Source organism: Sinocyclocheilus anshuiensis, unplaced genomic scaffold (assembly GCF_001515605.1).
Source record: "Sinocyclocheilus anshuiensis isolate Anshui unplaced genomic scaffold, SAMN03320099.WGS_v1.1 scaffold1005, whole genome shotgun sequence".
Lineage (NCBI taxonomy): Eukaryota > Metazoa > Chordata > Actinopteri > Cypriniformes > Cyprinidae > Sinocyclocheilus > Sinocyclocheilus anshuiensis.
This window is the reverse complement of record NW_015555810.1, coordinates 27,748-46,552: the sequence shown is the minus strand read 5'-3', so window position 1 is coordinate 46,552 and position 18,805 is coordinate 27,748. Positions and strand designations below refer to the sequence as shown.

The window sequence follows — 18,805 nt, the reverse complement described above, 5'->3', positions numbered from 1 at the left end:
GCATCTCTAATTATTGGCGACATCAGAAATGGATATTATATAATAGATGCTTTTTTGAACATTTTAGCAATTATAAAAAAATTATTTTTTACACGGCACCCCTGCTCTCGACAGACGGCACCCCGGTTGGGAAACACTGGTCTAGAGCATGCGTATGCACTCTTTTACTGGAGGGAGCGAAATAAGGAAGCAAACAGAATTATTTTAAAGTCTGTTTTACATTTGACATACACATTTAGATTAAATATGACACTCTGAATAATGAAGTTAAGCACTGAAATTTAATGAAATTATTATCCAGAAATTAAACCATTTGTATATGAATTTAAACAGAAATATTTGCAGTGGATGTGCTGCTTTCGAACGGTTTTCCTGTGGTAGGCTGTGATTTAAATGTTTTAATCACAGCGAGGATTGCTTGGCGTATGACAATTTCGCTTTAAATTGTGTTCTAAATGGCAAAACTCATGTTCTGAGAAAATACTCTTGCACGATCATTGATGTGAACTTGACTTCGTCTGATGGCTTTGGAACAGGTGGTAACGACAGACATAAGGATGCGCTCGTTGATCAAACAGTCCATTGGCTGTTTTGAACAGGTCCGATGACAGTAGAACTGTTCACAGGTGTCTCGCACAGACAGCAGCCTAATGATAACTCCTTTTATGCTCTTCCCAATATTGTGACAAACACCAAGATAGAATTTGAAGGAAACTGTAAGATATGCGTGTTTTATTTTCAAAATGTTTTGTTATTGACGCGGTGAGTCAGACAGCTATTTACACTGAAAAAAAAAAAAGGCCTATCTTTTTCCATAAAAATATAGGCTATAAACATAAAATGTTTACCTCATAGGCAAATTGCATAAATTAGAATAGTGATGTCTCAAAACTCATTTATAGTCCGTATCGTACCATATTTGCGGGGGAGTCGTGGCCTAATGGTTAGAGAGTTGGACTCGTAACCCAAAGGTTGCGGGGGGGGGGGGTTGTGGGGGGGGGGGGGGGGGAGTTGTGATAAAATTGTGAATGAGAGCCGGTGCCATAACACAATCAAATTAAATGCTAGCACAACAAAAACACACCCATCGGAGGGGAGCATTTGATTGGAAGGGAACCAATGACAGCTATTCTTTATGGATTAGTTTCTGCTTTTGGATCTTTCATCCCTTTCATCCGTCAATCATCATTTATTGTTATTATTATTACAATAAAAGTGCAAATAACAGACACATTAGCCATTTGATTGGAAGGGAACCAATGACAGCTATTCTTTATGGATTAGTTTCTGCTTTTGGACACTAGTAGTCTTTCATCCGTCAATCATCATTTATTGTTATTATTATTACAATAAAAGTGCAAATAACAGTTTCCACAAACACATTAGCACAGATAATTTTGAATTATGACTTTAAAACCCCACTTTAGACAACAAATAACCATGAGGGCCACAATTAAAGTCAAAGAAGATTTTACCTGTTTACGATTATGTGACGTCCTCACCGTGTGGGCAGAATTTGCAAAAATCATCCTTAACAACCGAATACCCACCGATGGATGAATAAATTTCTACCAAATGTTTCTATCTCTTACGTTCTCGTGTATCCAGGAGGGTAAAGTTGTATCTGTGGCTCTATAAACCATAGAGACTGAGCAGTGCTGTCATAGAGTCTCACTTTGACGTATCTTTAAGACCGAATTGTTGCGGGGGAGAAATAATAGGTGTTGCGGAAGGGTGAGCGGCATATATCCCACGGACACTCGCTGTAGTCGGCTTGCCCAGCCCCTCTGTTTCGCTCAGTTCATTGATCTGCGGTGACTTCTCCACAGAACTACACCTCCCACTATGGAAGAAGCCACTGCGCTCTGTTTAGAGGGGGGGATGTGCACACAAGCAACACTTAAAAACATCACAAAACAGACTCTTCACTCAAATACTAATGCATATTGCATATTAAGCACGTACGAATGCATTTACATCCACTATGTAGCATGCACAATGCTCTGGTTTTTAAGTGAGATGATATGACATTTTATCGACCCCCCTTTGGCTGCTCTTGGTTTCCTTTGGCCCGCATACTTCACATTCCGGAGTGAGGCCTTTAGGTTTTGTGGTTTTACAATTTCATATGTGCTATATGGACTGATTTAACAATGCGTTTAGAACGAGAAGCCAGAATGAGGGTAAACAACATGAAAATCAATGGCAATGAAATATAGATGTAGTCTAAAAAAAGGGCCATTTATAGCTTTTCGGTGTTATCTAACTGCAGGAAGAGCTGGTATGTAAACTGACACTCCTCTACGGGTGGAGGATCTGGCTGTGTAGTAAGGGTAAAATTCATGAAAACATGTTCAGGTTACGCTTAACCTTGTAAAGAGAAGGAAGAAACCAGAAATTATATTTTGTATGAATTAAATGAAGCGTATTGTAGGACCATTAAAGCTTTTTTGCATTATGACCGAATTTTCATGACAATTAGGATCTCAGGAGTGCTTTACTTTTTCACTATTATTTTGAATTAAAGTGATTTTATTAAATGATATTTAAAGGGGTCATATGACGTTGCTAAAAAGAACATTATTTTGTGTATTTGGTGTAATGCAATGTGTTTATGCGGTTTAAGGTTCAAAAAACACATTATTTTCCACATACTGTACATTATTGTTTCTCCTCTATGCCCCGCCTTTCTGAAACGTGTCGATTTCTACAAAGCTCATCGGTCTGAAAAGCGAGGTGTGCTGTGATTGGCCAGAAAACTCGCGTTTGAATCGTCAGTGGCAAATTCTTTAAATATGAAAACGTACTTACAGGCTGTGAGTCTAGTTGTGTCCTCTTTTGGAAGATCTAACAAAGTAGTTTTGCTTTCACGACGAAGCACACAGCGTCTCCACAACATGGCGTTTGCAACTTTACAGATCTTCTTTATGCAGCAAGAGCTTGTAACACTCCAAAGAGAAAGGAAAAATTGAAATCGCATCATATGACCCCTTTAAAAGCAAGTAAGATAAATAATTATAGTACATGACATTTCATTTAATATATAATGAACTATATTTAATGTAATAAAATAGTGGGGGAAATGTATGCATGTATGTTTGTGTATATGTTATACTATATTATGTTATATATTTATATATAATTTTCATTTTATTAAAAGAAAAATAATAAAACACATTTAATGTATATATATATATATATGGCGCTGCTCTGCCGGCGGTTTTGTTTGTTAATGTTGTTCATGACTCCTCAGTGTTATGTTTATCTTCGCGGAACTCTTTGTGCATTACTTTTACTGGATGTGTCTTGTGCGTTGAATTATGAGTGGCATGCAAGGCAAGTAAAATGGAAACGAGGCCTATTGCTGGGATTAGCATGGCTAGTCTTGTCAGACCGGGTCATCCGGGGCTGTGCTGGAGGGTCTACGAGCAGTGGCCAATTAACATACAGCGTGACCGATCTGCTGGGATTGCGGCACAGCGGAGTGCCATGGTTGCCTGGCCTGTTGAACGATATGCCTCGTGAGCTACTTCGAAGTCCCGTGAATTCCGTGGGTCTGGTCTAACGGCTTTTACTGAAACGTGGTTTGGGAATGACGTTCCTGACAATCTTATACAAATTGAGGGTTTCTCCCACGTACGACTGGACAGAGATGCAAATTCAGGTAAAACTAAGGGAGGGGGTGTGTATCTATATAAGAGACAGTTGGTGTCGTAATATTACAATTAGAGAGAAAATATGTAATCCTGATCTCGAACTGCTGTGCGTTACCCTGCGACCACATTACCTGCCTAGGGAATTCACTAACATCTTTGTGTGTCTTGTATATATTCTACCAAGCGGGAATGCCAATAGAGCAGCTAAGCAGATTACGGACTGTGCTCACCACCTTCTCCAGAGTAAACCTGATGCACCTATGCTGATACTCGGTGATTTTAATCATTGTAGCCTGACTAAAACACTGCCTGGTTTTTATCAGTATGTGAAGTGCAGCACTAGGAATAACAATATCCTCGACAAGTGCTATGGTAACATCAGGGATGCCTATATAGCTAAAACCAGACCACCTCTCTGTAACTCTGACCACAATGTCATCCACCTGCTTCCAACTTACCGGTCAGTTTTTAAGACTTGTAAACCCGAAATGCAAACTGTGAAGGTCTGGACAAAGGAAAAAAAAGAGGAGCTGAAAGGCTGCTTTCTCTGTACGGACTGGAATATCTTCTTTGAGGATGCAGGCATTGACAGTGCAGCAGAATCAATCACAGATTACATTTCTTTCTGTGTCAACTCTATTATCCCCCAGAAAACTGTTAAGCGATATCCAAATAATAAACCGTATATTACTAAAGGTATCCGGGACTGCATCAGGAGGAAGAGAGCTGCCTTTATATCTGGCGACTTGGCAGGTGTCCATGATGCTCAAAAGGACCTCAATTTCCAAATGAGAGAGGCCCGGTGTCGGTTTAAGGAGCGGGCAGAACAGGACTTGTCTACATCTAATACAAAGAAACTGTGGAATATGTCTGCGTTTGTGTTAAAGACCTTTGCTGAGGAGTTGTCACCTGCCTGGCATAAATTATTTCAGTTCTCTATAGATACTCATGCCGGTACTGTGGAAAAAATCTGTTATCATCCTGGTACCCAAAAAGGGGTGCCCTCGGGAGGATAATGATTACAGACCGGTGACACTCACCTCAAATGTTTTTAAAACATTTGAGAGGCTTATGTTAGAAAAGTTATGTACAGATGTGGAGCCATTGCTTGATAAATATCAGTTTGCTTATACAAAAAATCGAAGCACAAGTGACGCCATTGCAACAATAATGCATCTCATTTTGAAGCATCTTGAATGTCCGACTGCATATGCCAGATTACTTTTTATTGACTTCAGTTCAGCTTTTAACTTAATACAGCTACACATTCTCCTCAGTAAGCTAGCCCAGGCAAAGGTAAATTCTTTTTTAATCAAGTGGTATCATTCTTTTTTTGTATGACAGGCCACAGCAGGTGAGGTTTAATTCTGCTTTATCTGACATAGCAGTATGTAGTACTGGCGTCCCTCAGGGGTGCGTATCTTCACCATTTTTGTTTACATTCTATACAAATGACTGTGTCAGTGTGGAGCCAAATCAATATATAGTGAAATTTTCTGATGACACCGTTCTACTCAGTCTGCTAACAAAAAAATCTAATTTGAACACCCATCGTGCAGCGGTAGATTGGTGTGATGCACATAAACTGCAGATTAACATAAGTAAGACTGTGGAAATGCTGGTGGACCCTGGTTCAGTAGGTGATCATGGCTCTGTGGCCATTTATGGCCATGAGATCGAGCAAGTGAGCTCATTTAAATATCTTGGAGTTCACATTGATAGTGATTTGGGCTGGCGCACACAGGTGACAAGTGTCTGTACCAGAATCCACCAGCGCCTTCATTTTTTGCGTAGACTTAGACTATTTGGCGTTTGTAAACATATTATGTTGATTTTCTACAGAGCAGTGATTGAATCGATCTTTAGGTATGGCATGACTAGCTGGTTTGGTAATTTAACAGTTACATCTAAAGCACAGATCTCCAGCTTAGTTAGGACAGCGGGTAAAACTATGGGTACTCCTGCTCCCCTTAATCCACAGGAGCTGTTTGAGCAGGCCATAAGCAGACAAGCTAGAAGTATCTTGTCTGACAATACACGTGCTTTACCCTGAATATAGGCTGATGAATTCAGGGAGGAGGTTTAGGGTCCCATTGTGCAGGTACAATAGGTTTAAACATTCTTTTATCCCGTTGTCAATTACATTTTTAAATGATCAAAAGGGAACGTATTCTGTGGTGGATTAGAGTGGGAGTGTTATCTGCATGAGATGAGTTCACCTGGTTAAATTGTATGGCACATTGGGTATTTTTATATATGTTAATATGTCTTCCATGTTATGTCTTTTTTTGTGCAGCACGCCCTTTGTCCAAGCCAAATTTCTCCCTCGGGAAACAAATAAAGTTAACCTTACCTATATACTGTATGTATATATATATATATATATACACGATTAATTAAATGTAATTGAATAAACTGTGGGGAAATGTGTGTGTGTAAATATATATATTTAAGTAATTGTATTAAACTCTATTAAATTCAATTACAAGATAAATAAAATTTAAATAAATTAATTATTTAAATAAAACATTATTATTATTATTAGTACTACTACTACTACTACTACTACTACTACTACTAGTCTGCAGAATTCATATTCTATTCAACCAGATTTGGCTAAATCTGCCTCAACATTAAAAAATTAAGCACATGCAAATTTAACATTAAATGTCCACAGCATAAAAATCATATCTGTGTCCAAAAAGTTGATGTTTCTGTAATACTGACATCAAGACTTCGATATCTGAATGAATACTTCATTTAAACCAGAAACTTTATTAAAACTATGACATAACAGATAAAAGGAAGTCTGGCAATAACGTAGTGACCAAAACATGTGACACAAATGCATCCTCTCTTATATTTGAGCTTCTTCTTGGTCTAGATTTCAGCTCTGCTCAATCTGAAAATTCATCAACCAGCTTCATCAAGTGCATCAATGAAGGAGGAACATGCATGGTAAACACTTGATGATGCCTTTCCTTCACTGTCTGCTGCAACTCATCAATTTAGACACAAATAGAAAGAAAAATGTAATTCTCTCAATGCACACAGCACGTCTTGTCTTTCTCCGTCGCTCTTGCTCTCTCTCTGAGGTTGTGATGAATGTAAGGCACGTCCTCACACCTAAACACTGCATTTCCTGTTGTCTTAAATAACTTCCCCTGAGCTCATCAGTTTTCGATTTCACTCTGCTGTTTTGAATATAAATTTGATCTTAGGAGCACCGAAAACACCTTGTGGTATCAATAATCCCCGGCTCTGCCTGATCGCGCTTAGACATCAGTTTACGTCGGATAGTTAGGATGTAAATAGGTCATTTACAATCCCACAGAGAGCAGGAGTAAGATCTTTGCCCTTGGATCCTATCCTTTTCCTGTTTGTGACCAAAAAATCAGATTGGAAAACATCTGCTATTCATGACAGAGAAAACATGAGTACGTCAACACCAGCCACAGATCAGATGAGAAACAAAGCAGTCAGACATCAAAAATTTGGCTCAATTACACACAAAATAGCTTCTATCCAAGCGGCGTCAGAAATTAACCAGTGTTTAGGGTAAAAATACCACAGAAAGAGACAAAACGCCCCAGACATTCAAAATCAAGTCAACTGACGCATTTGAAGCAACAATAATTGAATGAATACTTTTATTCAGCAAGGATGCATTAAATTGATCAAAACGAAAAGGAGAGAAAGGAATATGATCGGACCTGGACTCGAACTCCTGTCACTAAAAGCAACACTGTATGGCCGCAATAAACGCAGACCACGACACTACGGAAACGAGATACTTGCAGGATACAGCTCACTGCATTTCACAAACACAAAAGATAATACATTTATGCAAATAAGACAAAGAAGACGAAGATAAACGTGTACCCAACGAAAAAAAAAATAATAAAAATATGATGAAAGTCCAAATATTGGTCGCAATAATGTTGAAAAAAAAAATCAGGGTCCTTGAAGTGGATCGCCATTCAGATCGACATTCTACTACACATGTCTGACCGCCTACTTCATGCCATAGGTAAAAGTGTACAGACGGACAGGCTTGTGCGCATTTGTGAGTTAAGGCCGCGGAGTGACAGTCTCAAAAGAATCCGCAAATACAAAAGCGGGTATTTATAGACATTCTTAAGGCAGAACACTAATGCAAAGGACTCGCGATTTGTTGTGCATGAAATAACGGGTACAGATACAGTATTTGAGGATCATTCTGTGAGCAAAGAAACAATTAATGCACTTGCCTTTGCCTGGTTTGCTTTCTGCGCGCGTGTGTATCTCTCGCATGCATTTGTCGATTTTGTGCACGCGTGTGGATCTCTCGCGTGCATTTGTGGATTGTGTGCGCGCGTGTGTATCTCTCGCTGCATTTGTCGATTTTGTGCACGTGTGTGGATCTCTCGCGTGCATTTGTGGATTGTGTGAACGCGTGTGGATCTCTCAAGTGCATTTGTGGATTTTGTGCTCGAGTGTGGATCTCTAATGTGCATTTGTGGATTGTGGGCGCGAGTGTGGATCTCTCGCTGCATTTGTGGATCACCCTGTGGATCGCTCCCGTGCATTTGTGGATTGTGTGCGCGAGTGTGGATCTCTCGCTGCATTTGTGTGAGGATTTGATACTGTTGCTGAAAATTCAGCTTTGATCACAGATATAAATTATATTTTACAATATATTCAAATAGAAAACAACTATTTTAAATAGTAATAATATTTCACAATATTACTGATTTGATTACTTTTTTTGATCAATTAAATGCAGCCTTGGTGCAATATCATTAACTTAGCTTAAGCATTCTGCTAACACTGTCATGCATTCAGACGTTTTCAAAACAGACAAAGTGATCTGGATGCGTTTTAAATTGTTACATAAGCAGAGAGGTGCAATAATGTGGTTTTCTGCACTCAAAGGACAATCAGGGTCATGATGCTGACCTGCTGGCACCTTTCACTCTGACGTGTACGTGTTTGTATGAATGATGGCAGTATGTCAGCAGGCAAATGAGGTAGCAGAAAGGGATGATTCAGCAAAAGCAGAGGGTCAGAGTGCAAAATTAAATGAGCGGACAAAAGAAGAGAGAGCAAAGAGGCGAGTTTCTTAAAATGAAGTCCAGTTCGGACTTCACAGCTGACTATTACCTAAAATGTAGACTGGGAAGAGGACTGTGAGAGGGAGCCATTTGGGACGAGACCAAATTCAAGCACGACCATCCCAAAAGACAGAGAGATGGAAAGTGAGAGCGAGTTCACATAAACCCTGGCATAACATGCAGCGATATTTAGAAATGCCGTCAAAAATATTGACTTAAAACGCAAATTATTGAACATAAAATCATCTCTTATCTTTCTATTATTAGCATTTAACTTTAGACATTTACGCTCTTAGCAGGAGCATTCTTACTATATCAACTTGCCATTTTTTAGCAAAATTCAACAAACAACCACATCATTTATGTTATCAGTGAAACTGAGCGGGAAATGATTTTATCTGCCAGGAACTGATTGCATTGTAAAAAAGTGGGCATGGAGAGCTGAAATAAAAGGTCTTGATGACATCATCCGAACTGGAAAGTTGTTTTAGAGTACAGTAAATTACATTACATTTAGATAAAAGATTAAGATGTCAAGTCAAATTTATTTGTACAGTGCTTTTCACAATACACATTGTTTCAAAGCAGCTTTACAGAAAATCCAGATGTTAATGTTTTATATCTTAATATCTTCATGCCTTATAGGTGCATTTAGCAGACTGGAGCTGGATGATAATATAGTTTACGTTTTACAACAATAACAGCAGAGATTTGCTATATAGTATATATCGCTTTACGTTTAAATACTGTATGTATGCAGAAATAATTAGACATACTTACAAATCCAACTTTATTTAAAGAGCTAGATGATATATGGAAGCATGTTTCTACCACGGAATAAAAAAAATACAAATTTAGACTTTGTTTCTTGCAATTCTGAAAGGAGAAAAGTATTCTGAGGAAAAACAGACAGAACTGCGAGAAATTAACAAAGAATCACAAGATGTCAGTTCGCAATCATGAGTAAAAAAAAATAATTCTGACACTTTTTATGTTTTTATTCCGAGATGTGTTTTTCCTCAGAATTGCGAGGAAAAAAGCTGCTAAAATGTTGCAATTACATATTTATTTTAATTGCATAGTGGAAACAGGCTTCCATAGTGATATTATAGTTACATTTTGTGATGATATAAACAATCACGCAGCTGAGATTTGCTATATAGTATATCTTGCTTTACTTGAGTGTGCTGGATGTAAAGTAGGATGTACTTGTAAAGTACCAATACAAATATTTATCCTTTGCAATATCATGCAAAATGTGAATTAGGCCAATTTCGGGACATTTTTGTTGACATTGTATGATAAACATCTGAGTCCAGAAGCAAAACCAGTTAAGAACCGCTGGTTTATAATAGCAAGGATGTTTAACAAAATCTAGAGGAGCTTTAAACCTGCAGGAAAGCAGCCCACAAATCATCCGTAAAGTAGCCCTGCTTGACATGGTACAGCTGTCCATGCTGAATGTGCAGAGAAAACAAATGAAGAGGAAAGCGTTTGCCTCCCTCACAGGCGATCAGAGCGACTATATATCACTCCAACCTGCCAACATGTGAGCACACATGCATATGCATAAATCCATGCACACTTACACTCATGCACACAGTCTCTCTCTGTACTGTAGTTACGGCGCCCTCCAAACACCTTTGACTGCTGAACGAGAAGCTTTTGAACTCCAATGCAACTCTGCGACGTCTAAAGCGCCACGTTAAAGCGAGCGTGCCCAGACCACATTCTCGACATTCTCCCTGCCATCCACCGTAACAGAGAAACATTTCAGCCTGTGACTTCCTATCTTGTTCGGTCTCAGTCCATTTGCTCTGTATGACTAAAACGTTGCGTTGTTGAAACAGTGCCAGCCTACGTACCTTCCTGCCTCTGCCGACTGGCTCGAATCGAGGGCCCCATCTTCTTGGCGGGGGCCACATTATAGTCGTCAACAGCGAGAGCTTCGAGTTTGTCACGGCAGGCGCTTGCTCACTACGAAAGCAGTGTGTTTACATGTGTGTGTGCGTCTGTCGCACAGGAAGACGCCTCTTTCACACGGATAGTGAGAGAGAGAAAGAGAGAGAGAGAGAGAGAGTTTGAATGTGTGCAGGGCTGTTGGGAATTAAACACTAGCTTATTACTTACTGAACTTACTGCACAGTATGCACTCTATACTGCCTACTACAATTTAAAAATAGTGCATTACGCAATGCTAAATGTTTCAAACAGCAGTATGCCTCATGATCTCATCACGATGCATAATCTTGATGAGCTGATTTTGTATAGAAAATACATTTACATTTATGCATTTGGAAGACGCTTTTATCCAAAGTGACTTATGTTGCATTTAAAGGGATAGTTCACCCAATAAAAGAAAATTCTGTCATTTACTCACCCTCTAATTTAATTTTTTTGGGTGAACTATTCCTTTATGGTACACATTTTTATTAGTTCTTGCTATCCCTAGGAAAATACTCAACTTTTTCAGTCCAAGCAAACCCTGAGTCATGAAAATGGATGTTAAAATTGTGGCTGCATTTACTTCCAGTTCATTCACATCACATTACAAATGAAAGTAGAAGTTGAAGGCACTGCATTGTGGGATGCAGTATCCTGTGCAGTATACTCTATACTTAAATACTTAAGTAGCAGTAATTTTTATGATATATATAGAGCAGGTTGCCAATATAATGCATATATATATATATATATATATATATTAGAGTGAATTTTCAATATTAAACTTAGACAATTTTACTTATCAAAAACAAGATGAGAAAATTAATAGACCAGAAGTTCAGAATTGATATGAGTAATTATTTACATGTATCATAACACTGCATGCCGAGACGAGCTTTACCAATGTAGACAAGTTGATCTTATTTTAACAGGTGTGATCTAGTTTCATCCAAATACGATGGCTGCATTTAGACATGGATGTTGTGCATGTTAGGTTGAAATCTTTAGTGTTTGATTTTGTCTAAATTGGAATTGGAACGGGGCTCTGAAAGAAATTCAGTAAAATGAGATCCTCTAAAATTCACGTCTGTAATATGATTTGTGTATTTACATGACACAAAACAACATTTCGCTCCCGCAACCCACACATGTAATTTTAAAATCATCACAACACATGAGACATTCTCCAGAGTACACCTGGAGATTGAAAAATGACAAGAAGATGATTATGAAGGTTTTTTTTTTTTTTTGCATCAAAACCTGACAATCACAGCATTAATAATCCCACCGTCCAGTGAAATATTCATATGTAAACTGGTTATCTGCAGAAAATGAGTGTATGCAAATTGCTCTGAGGGAAAGACTGTGAAACTGTGACATATCAGTTGTGATGCTTTCATAAACCGTGATGATAAAACCAAAGTAAATAAAATAAATACATACATACATACATACATGCATTAATATTAAATAGCTTTATTTTTGGATAATACAGTGAATTAAATACTTCTTATTTGATTATTTTGTCTATTTATTTGGAAATTCACGTACCAAAAAAAAAAAACATTATTGATGATAACAATTGAATGATAGTTTTGATATTTGTGCAACAACAGCTTCACATTATGTTAAAAAAAAATATATATATATATATAAAACTAAATATCTAAATAGCTTTATGAGTATAATGAGTAGGAAAATGGAAAATTAATTAAATACGTCTTAAAAAAAAACATATATATCAAATATTGAGCAAAAGCTTGACATTATGAAACACTTAAGTTAAAAAAAATATTAAGCTAATATTATAAAACAGATCAGACTCTAAATTCACACTGTGATGTCACTGAATTTTACAATAATAAAGAAAGCTGCAATGCTGTCACCCTTTTAACGCTGTTTTTTTTTGCATTATGTCACGTTATCTCACGTCATTCCCATGTGTAAATAGTATAAAATCATCCTGTCCACGGATACCCACACAAAAATATCTTCCGCTACAGCAGAATCTCTACCAGCTGACAGATTTTGCTATATAGCGTCATCCGACAGTCTTCAAATAGCTTCTTTCCACAGCGAACCTATTTTTACCCCATTCGGTCTTCACATATTTACTTACACATTTACTGAATTGCCTGTTACACAAACTAACAAAGCAGGTCTATTAATACCAGACGAGTATGTGTGGCTCTCATTGACCTTGTCAGTTAAGCTGAAGGGCTTTTCCAGCTCTCCGCCTGTGTTTGTGAGACAGGCCCTTGGCAGAGCGCTTCACCGCCGTGGTGGGTATTATTGAGAGCTGGTCCCTCATTTTCCTCATGTCAAAAAGTTCCCAGAATGACTATCGTAGGAGAACAATTGGAATTCTTTCAGCTCGGCACAAACATAATGGGGCAGCCGCGGTGCTGGTTAATTGTGTATATTCCGCTGCCGGGCAACTCTTCAGACTTTATTGTAAACATTGTATAGGGCTTTTTAAGGCCCTTCACAATGGCTTTGTTTGCAGGCTCTGTGTGTAATGTCCAATGGCAGTTAATGTGCTAAAACCCACCCCTTGATCACAGGCTCATGTTGACACGGCCAGCCCACCTACACGGATGAAAAACTGGCGCTTTTTATTATTATTTATATTATTAACGATGCATTTTTGAACATTGGTGATAATGCAACAGCACGTCTCCCTTGGCTTGTAAATTTAACATGAATAAATTGTTACAGTTCAGTTGCTTCTTAAAGAGCTACATAATTCTAGTCCATTTCATGCATTCTCAAGAAAATGCACACTGCAATCTCACAAAAACATGTGCAGGTCGTGTTTAACATCAAAATGCTGGAAAAAAAAAGGAATTATATTTTGCATAAAGAAAATGAAGCTTATTTTACTACCATTTATATTAGTTGCACATTATTTTCATTACAATTAAGCAAAAATTCCCCCATATATCTCAGTGCCACAATGCAACTGAATATACATTAGATTTTTTTTGCACTTCCATTTATACTCTTGCTAAAACTGTTTTGCACAGACTGTAGATAGATCTACTGATTGTGCACTATTGCACAATTTATTATTCTGCAACACTTACCAGACTATACTTCCATTTACATACACCTTTCTAAACCCACATGCACTTCTACTATACTGACATTTGTTCAATGACAATAAATTGAATTTAATGCAATCTAAAAATGTCAATAAATAGCTGTTACACAATAACTTTTATTTAAATCAACACAAATTAAAAGTAAATACTGCTATGCATTACAATAAACACAATCTGGCAAGAAGTGTGCTTAAAAAAAAATCATAATGCAAAAACCTTAATAGTCCTCAAACATGCTTCATTTGTCTATAAAATAAAATATAATAGTGTGAAATATGATGGGAAGATTTTTTTGACACTGTTTTTTGAATGCTATTCTAAACCAATATTCAAAATTTAATTTAATGTAATCTAAAATTAATTTAAATGGCTGTAATACAATAAGTTTTATTTAATTCAGCACAAATTAAAAGCAGTAAAAAATACTGCTATTCATTATAGTAAGCATAATTTCATTTGTGAAGAAATGTGCATGAAAATAATGTCAATGCAAAAACCTTAATGGTTCTAAAACATGCTCTATTTACGCAAAACAACTTAAATGGCTGTAATACAATAAGTTTTATTTAATTCAGCACAAATTAAAAGCAGTAAAAAATACTGCTATGCATTATAGTAAGCATAATTTCATTTGTCAAGAAATGTGCATGAAAATAATGTCATAATGCAAAAACCTTAATGGTTCTAAAACATGCTCTATTTACGCAAAACAATAGTGTGAAATATGATTGGAAACATGTTTTCAACAGGTTATGTGAGACCCATTTGACACTTCAATTAAACAGTTAATCACAATCAAATCTGCTCAAATTCAATGCATATGATTTGTTTGTAGCTTATGCTGTAAACAGTCGAGTAGAGCGCCATATAAACGTGTTCTACCTCTCTACCTCTCAAATAAAGACAAAAGCTGTTGGCTTCCAGCCTTGAAAGAAATCAAGCTGCTGTAATAATAAAAAAGCCCGTTCCTCCCTTCCCTGTCAAAGCTTATCTTTCAAAAGCATCTCAACTTGTTCCAAGCTCCTACAAGGGCATGTGCCCAAAAATAGCAAAAGAAAAAAAAAAGACACTGGAAACTTTCTGAATCAGAAATGAAATTGTAATTACAAAAATAAGAAATGAAGGAAGATGAATGGTGTGAACTAAAAATGTGGTCCATTTATTCTGGCCACTTGATTGTGGAATTTATGGAGTGTTTATGGACTCTGTCCTGTATAACTGTATGTATACTGCAGTGTTTGGAGGTTCAGGACACTTTTGTATATACTGCTGGCCCCACATAAAGTCAACATGCTATACAACAATCCAAAGCTTCATGGCATCTCATGTGCAACCCATATCTTCCCTGACTCCATTTGAGCCAACTGGTACAAATTAAAGATGCAAAAAATCTAATTTGATCCTATGTATACCTCCCCAAGTTCCTGGTCTTATTGTACACGATTCATCAGTCCATATTATTCTAAAGAAAAGAAAAAAGTTTGTCCTTGCAAAATTGATATCAAAATGTAATTTGCTATGCAACTAAGTCAACTTTGATTTTTGGATGACATCATTAATGCTAGGGATGCACAATTTGGGGGGAAAATTAATTCTGATAAAAATTGCGATTGTTATTTAAAATGCGACTAAAAATATAAATTCCAGGTTTGCTGCGCTTGTTTGTAAGGCTGCGCAATTTTGCCAAAATTTGTGATTAAATATCAATATGGCTATAAAGCCCTGTCAATTAATAATAATAATAATAATAACAATTATTATTATTATTATTATCAATTATTATTAATTAATTTAAAATAATAGTAATAATAATAATTATTATTATTACATAATTAATTATTAATCAACAATTATACTTAATATTGTTATTATTATTAATTATCTAAACATTTTAATTGTATTATTAAATAATATAAAAACTACTAAATAAAAATGTCCTATTGCAATATTCCACTGTAAAATAAAAAGTTGAGTATTTAAGAAAAATAAATTAACAATTTTTTTCATTACTGTAAAATTACAATTTATGACCATCTTAATTAATTTTCAAATGTTAAACCATCATACTTTTATTTTGACTGATTTTTATTTCTTTTATCAAATAAATTCCTGATCGATAAACTCAAGTCCCTCAGAAACACATCAGATTAAAATGGGTTGACACATTGACTTTGATAAGACTGAAACATGAGGCCTTGCTGGAGACAAGTGCATAAAAGCATAAAAACACTCAAGATCTGATACTCATCTGACACTCACAGTCAGCAGAACTTTCCTCTGCATCCACATTAATAAGGCAAACTAGTCAGCTCAAACAAGCGGCCACTGCATTAAATGTGACATACAATGCTTTGATTGACAAAAACTTGTAGTGCTTAAGATTTATTTTTCCTCTATGTCACAAATAAATGCTTTCATAAAACTCTGTGATACGTGACATGTTCAGAAGGAACTGGATCTTTTGATAAATGAAACCCGATTAGCATCATATCTACAGGCAGGCAGTTTAATGGATGTACTCCACCCATAGAGTGCCTCAGTATTGATCATCTGTGATGTCTCTGATAAACAGCAGCAACCTTCCTCTCTGCTCTCCATCTTTCATGCCAATTCTCACATTATTATTTTAAACAGCCTTTTAACATGACTGAAATCAAGCACTGTGAAAGCTGCATGTCTTTTTTAGCTTATTAAAAATATTGGAGAAAAAAAATTTTTAAATTACAGGTCGACCAATATCATTTTTAATGGAAGATGCTGATGGAGGGTGATGTACATTAGGAAATATACTCAAAATATAGTATAAGATTTGAAAACATTACAGCTAACTAGGCATGATTTTCAGCTAAATGCACTAAAAATGTCAAAATATTTAGCTGATTGCACTAAATAAAAAAGCATGCACCATTTAAAAGAATACAGAAGATCAAGACCAACCAATCAGCTAATATTTCACCATTTAAAAGATTATCGGCCAGTGACTGGGCCTCAATGACTTGACTGAAGTAGCTAAAGAAAGTTTCAGCTTCAACAACATCTAACAACAGCCTTCTCAATGGAAAAAATAAATACAAATGTTCGGTTTTGTTTTTTATTTTATTTGAGAGAGAGATTTTGAGTGAAAATTTTGTTTAAAAAGATGTATTTAATAATATTAATAAGTAATATTAATTCAATATATTTAATATTAAGCATTTTATCTCATAGTTTATCTCATTTGCCATGATTAATTTTAATTATCTATAATATATTTGTATGTCAGCCATCAACCAGCCAGCCTACTGGAAAAACTCATATTAATCCACCCCATTTTTTTTTATTTTATTTTACTAAATAGAAGAATACATGTTAATAAATTTAATATTAAGCATTTTATCTAATAGTTTATCTAATTTGCCAAGATTAATTTTAATTATCTATAATATATCAGTATGTCATCGATCAACCAGCCAGCCTGCTGGAAAAACTCATATTAATCCACCACAATTTTTTTTTACTAAATAGAAGAATGTGTTAATACATTTAATATTAAGCATTTTATCTCATTGTTTATCTCATTTGCCATGAATAATTTTAATTCTCTGTAATATATCAGTATGTCATCCATCAACCAGCCAGCCTGTTGGAAAAACTCATATTAATCCAACACAATTTTTTTTAGCAAACAGAAGAAAACGTGTTATTAAGCAATTTTCAAATGTACTATATCGGCATTATATCGGTCATTGACCACCCACTAAAAACACCGCATCGGTCAACCGACTGTTTAAACAAACAACACAGCCTGTCTTCTCACAATTAAACTATGATTATTTTGAACTACAAGACACAATAATGACTGTTAATAATTCAAGAGTGGATCAACTAGTGTTATAAATGAACAAGTTCACATGAGAATCGATCACAACAACGCACACTAGACCAGAGTTCAGACTTCCGCGCGAGCGCGTCACGTCTCAGGAATTCACAACGAGCAAAACATTGCATAACGCCAAAAACGACGACCACAAAGAGCTTCAACCAACACTGCATATAAAGCAGCGACGATTAGCTTATATCTGTATCTGACTGCTTATATCGGATTTAAAAAAACGATTTAAAATGTCCGCCCGAAAGTACGCACGCAACAAACTTACTGACTACAGTATCAACCGATTCTTTAAAATATCGCACAATATCCAATAAAACATGATGCACAGCAGTCGGATCTACGAAAGCGATGTCAAACATGAGGTGAAAAACTGATCTTCGTACCTTGGCTTGCAGGTAAGGGGGGTAATAGTAGGTGTATTGGGGGTACATCTGCCTCCACACCTTGCCCATGAAGATTAGCGGTAAATTTAGACGCGGATGTCACTTCTGTCAGACCTGAAACGCGGAGAAAAACCAACACCGACCGCTGCTGTCGACGTCCAAACGCGGGGACTGGTGTAGTGGGCGGTGGAGCTGCAGTAGAGCAGAGCAGAGCAGCCGCCCTCCGGTGCACACAAACTCTGATGAACAGTCTGCAACACAGACTAATAAACAGCAACCAAACACTGTAGATCTAAAGCAATGTGTAAGAGTCTGTGATTAATGTCTCAATGTTTTTAATCTTGCAGGATATGGTAAAAAAAAAAAAAAGATTCGCAAAATGTTCTTGGCCTATTAAGAGGTTGAATTATTACTGCAGACATTGTTTTTTTTTTTAAGACATCAAATGTATGACTTAAGTACGATTTAAAACCTGCTTGTCAACATTATCACCTGCCCATTTTGTTAATGAGCCAAATAGAGGGGATGGGGGCAAGTTGTCACAATTTTTTATGGCAGTAAATATTATTGCAAGGGTGATTGACACACACAAACCTTAAAAACGTAACTACAAAAAAATAAACTTTTTAATATTTTTCTCTTATTGACTGAAAAACAAAATACACATGCTGACGAATAGTGCGGCATATTGTCACTGGATCTGGGGTAAGTTGTCACAAATGATGACTAGTCTATGGGCTTTTCAGCAAAATTG

The 18,805-nt window shown here is 36.4% G+C and overlaps 1 protein-coding gene across 3 annotated transcripts in view; it reads right to left on the bottom strand.

The window, feature by feature from the left end:
• LOC107675130 (RNA-binding motif, single-stranded-interacting protein 1-like) overlaps positions 1 to 18,323 on the bottom strand; it is a 90,273-nt gene extending 71,950 nt beyond the window's left edge. Inside the window, exon 1 of one of the 3 annotated variants that reach the window (XM_016469357.1) lies at positions 18,052 to 18,323. In XM_016469357.1, the coding sequence (XP_016324843.1) occupies positions 18,052 to 18,120 (69 nt within the window). In that variant the 5' untranslated portion in view covers positions 18,121 to 18,323. Of the gene's footprint in view, positions 1 to 1,475; positions 1,795 to 10,614; positions 10,774 to 18,051 lie in introns of those variants that run through there. The other 2 variants (XM_016469358.1, XM_016469359.1) reach the window with 2 other exon arrangements.
• Between the last annotated feature and the right edge of the window lie 482 nt (positions 18,324 to 18,805).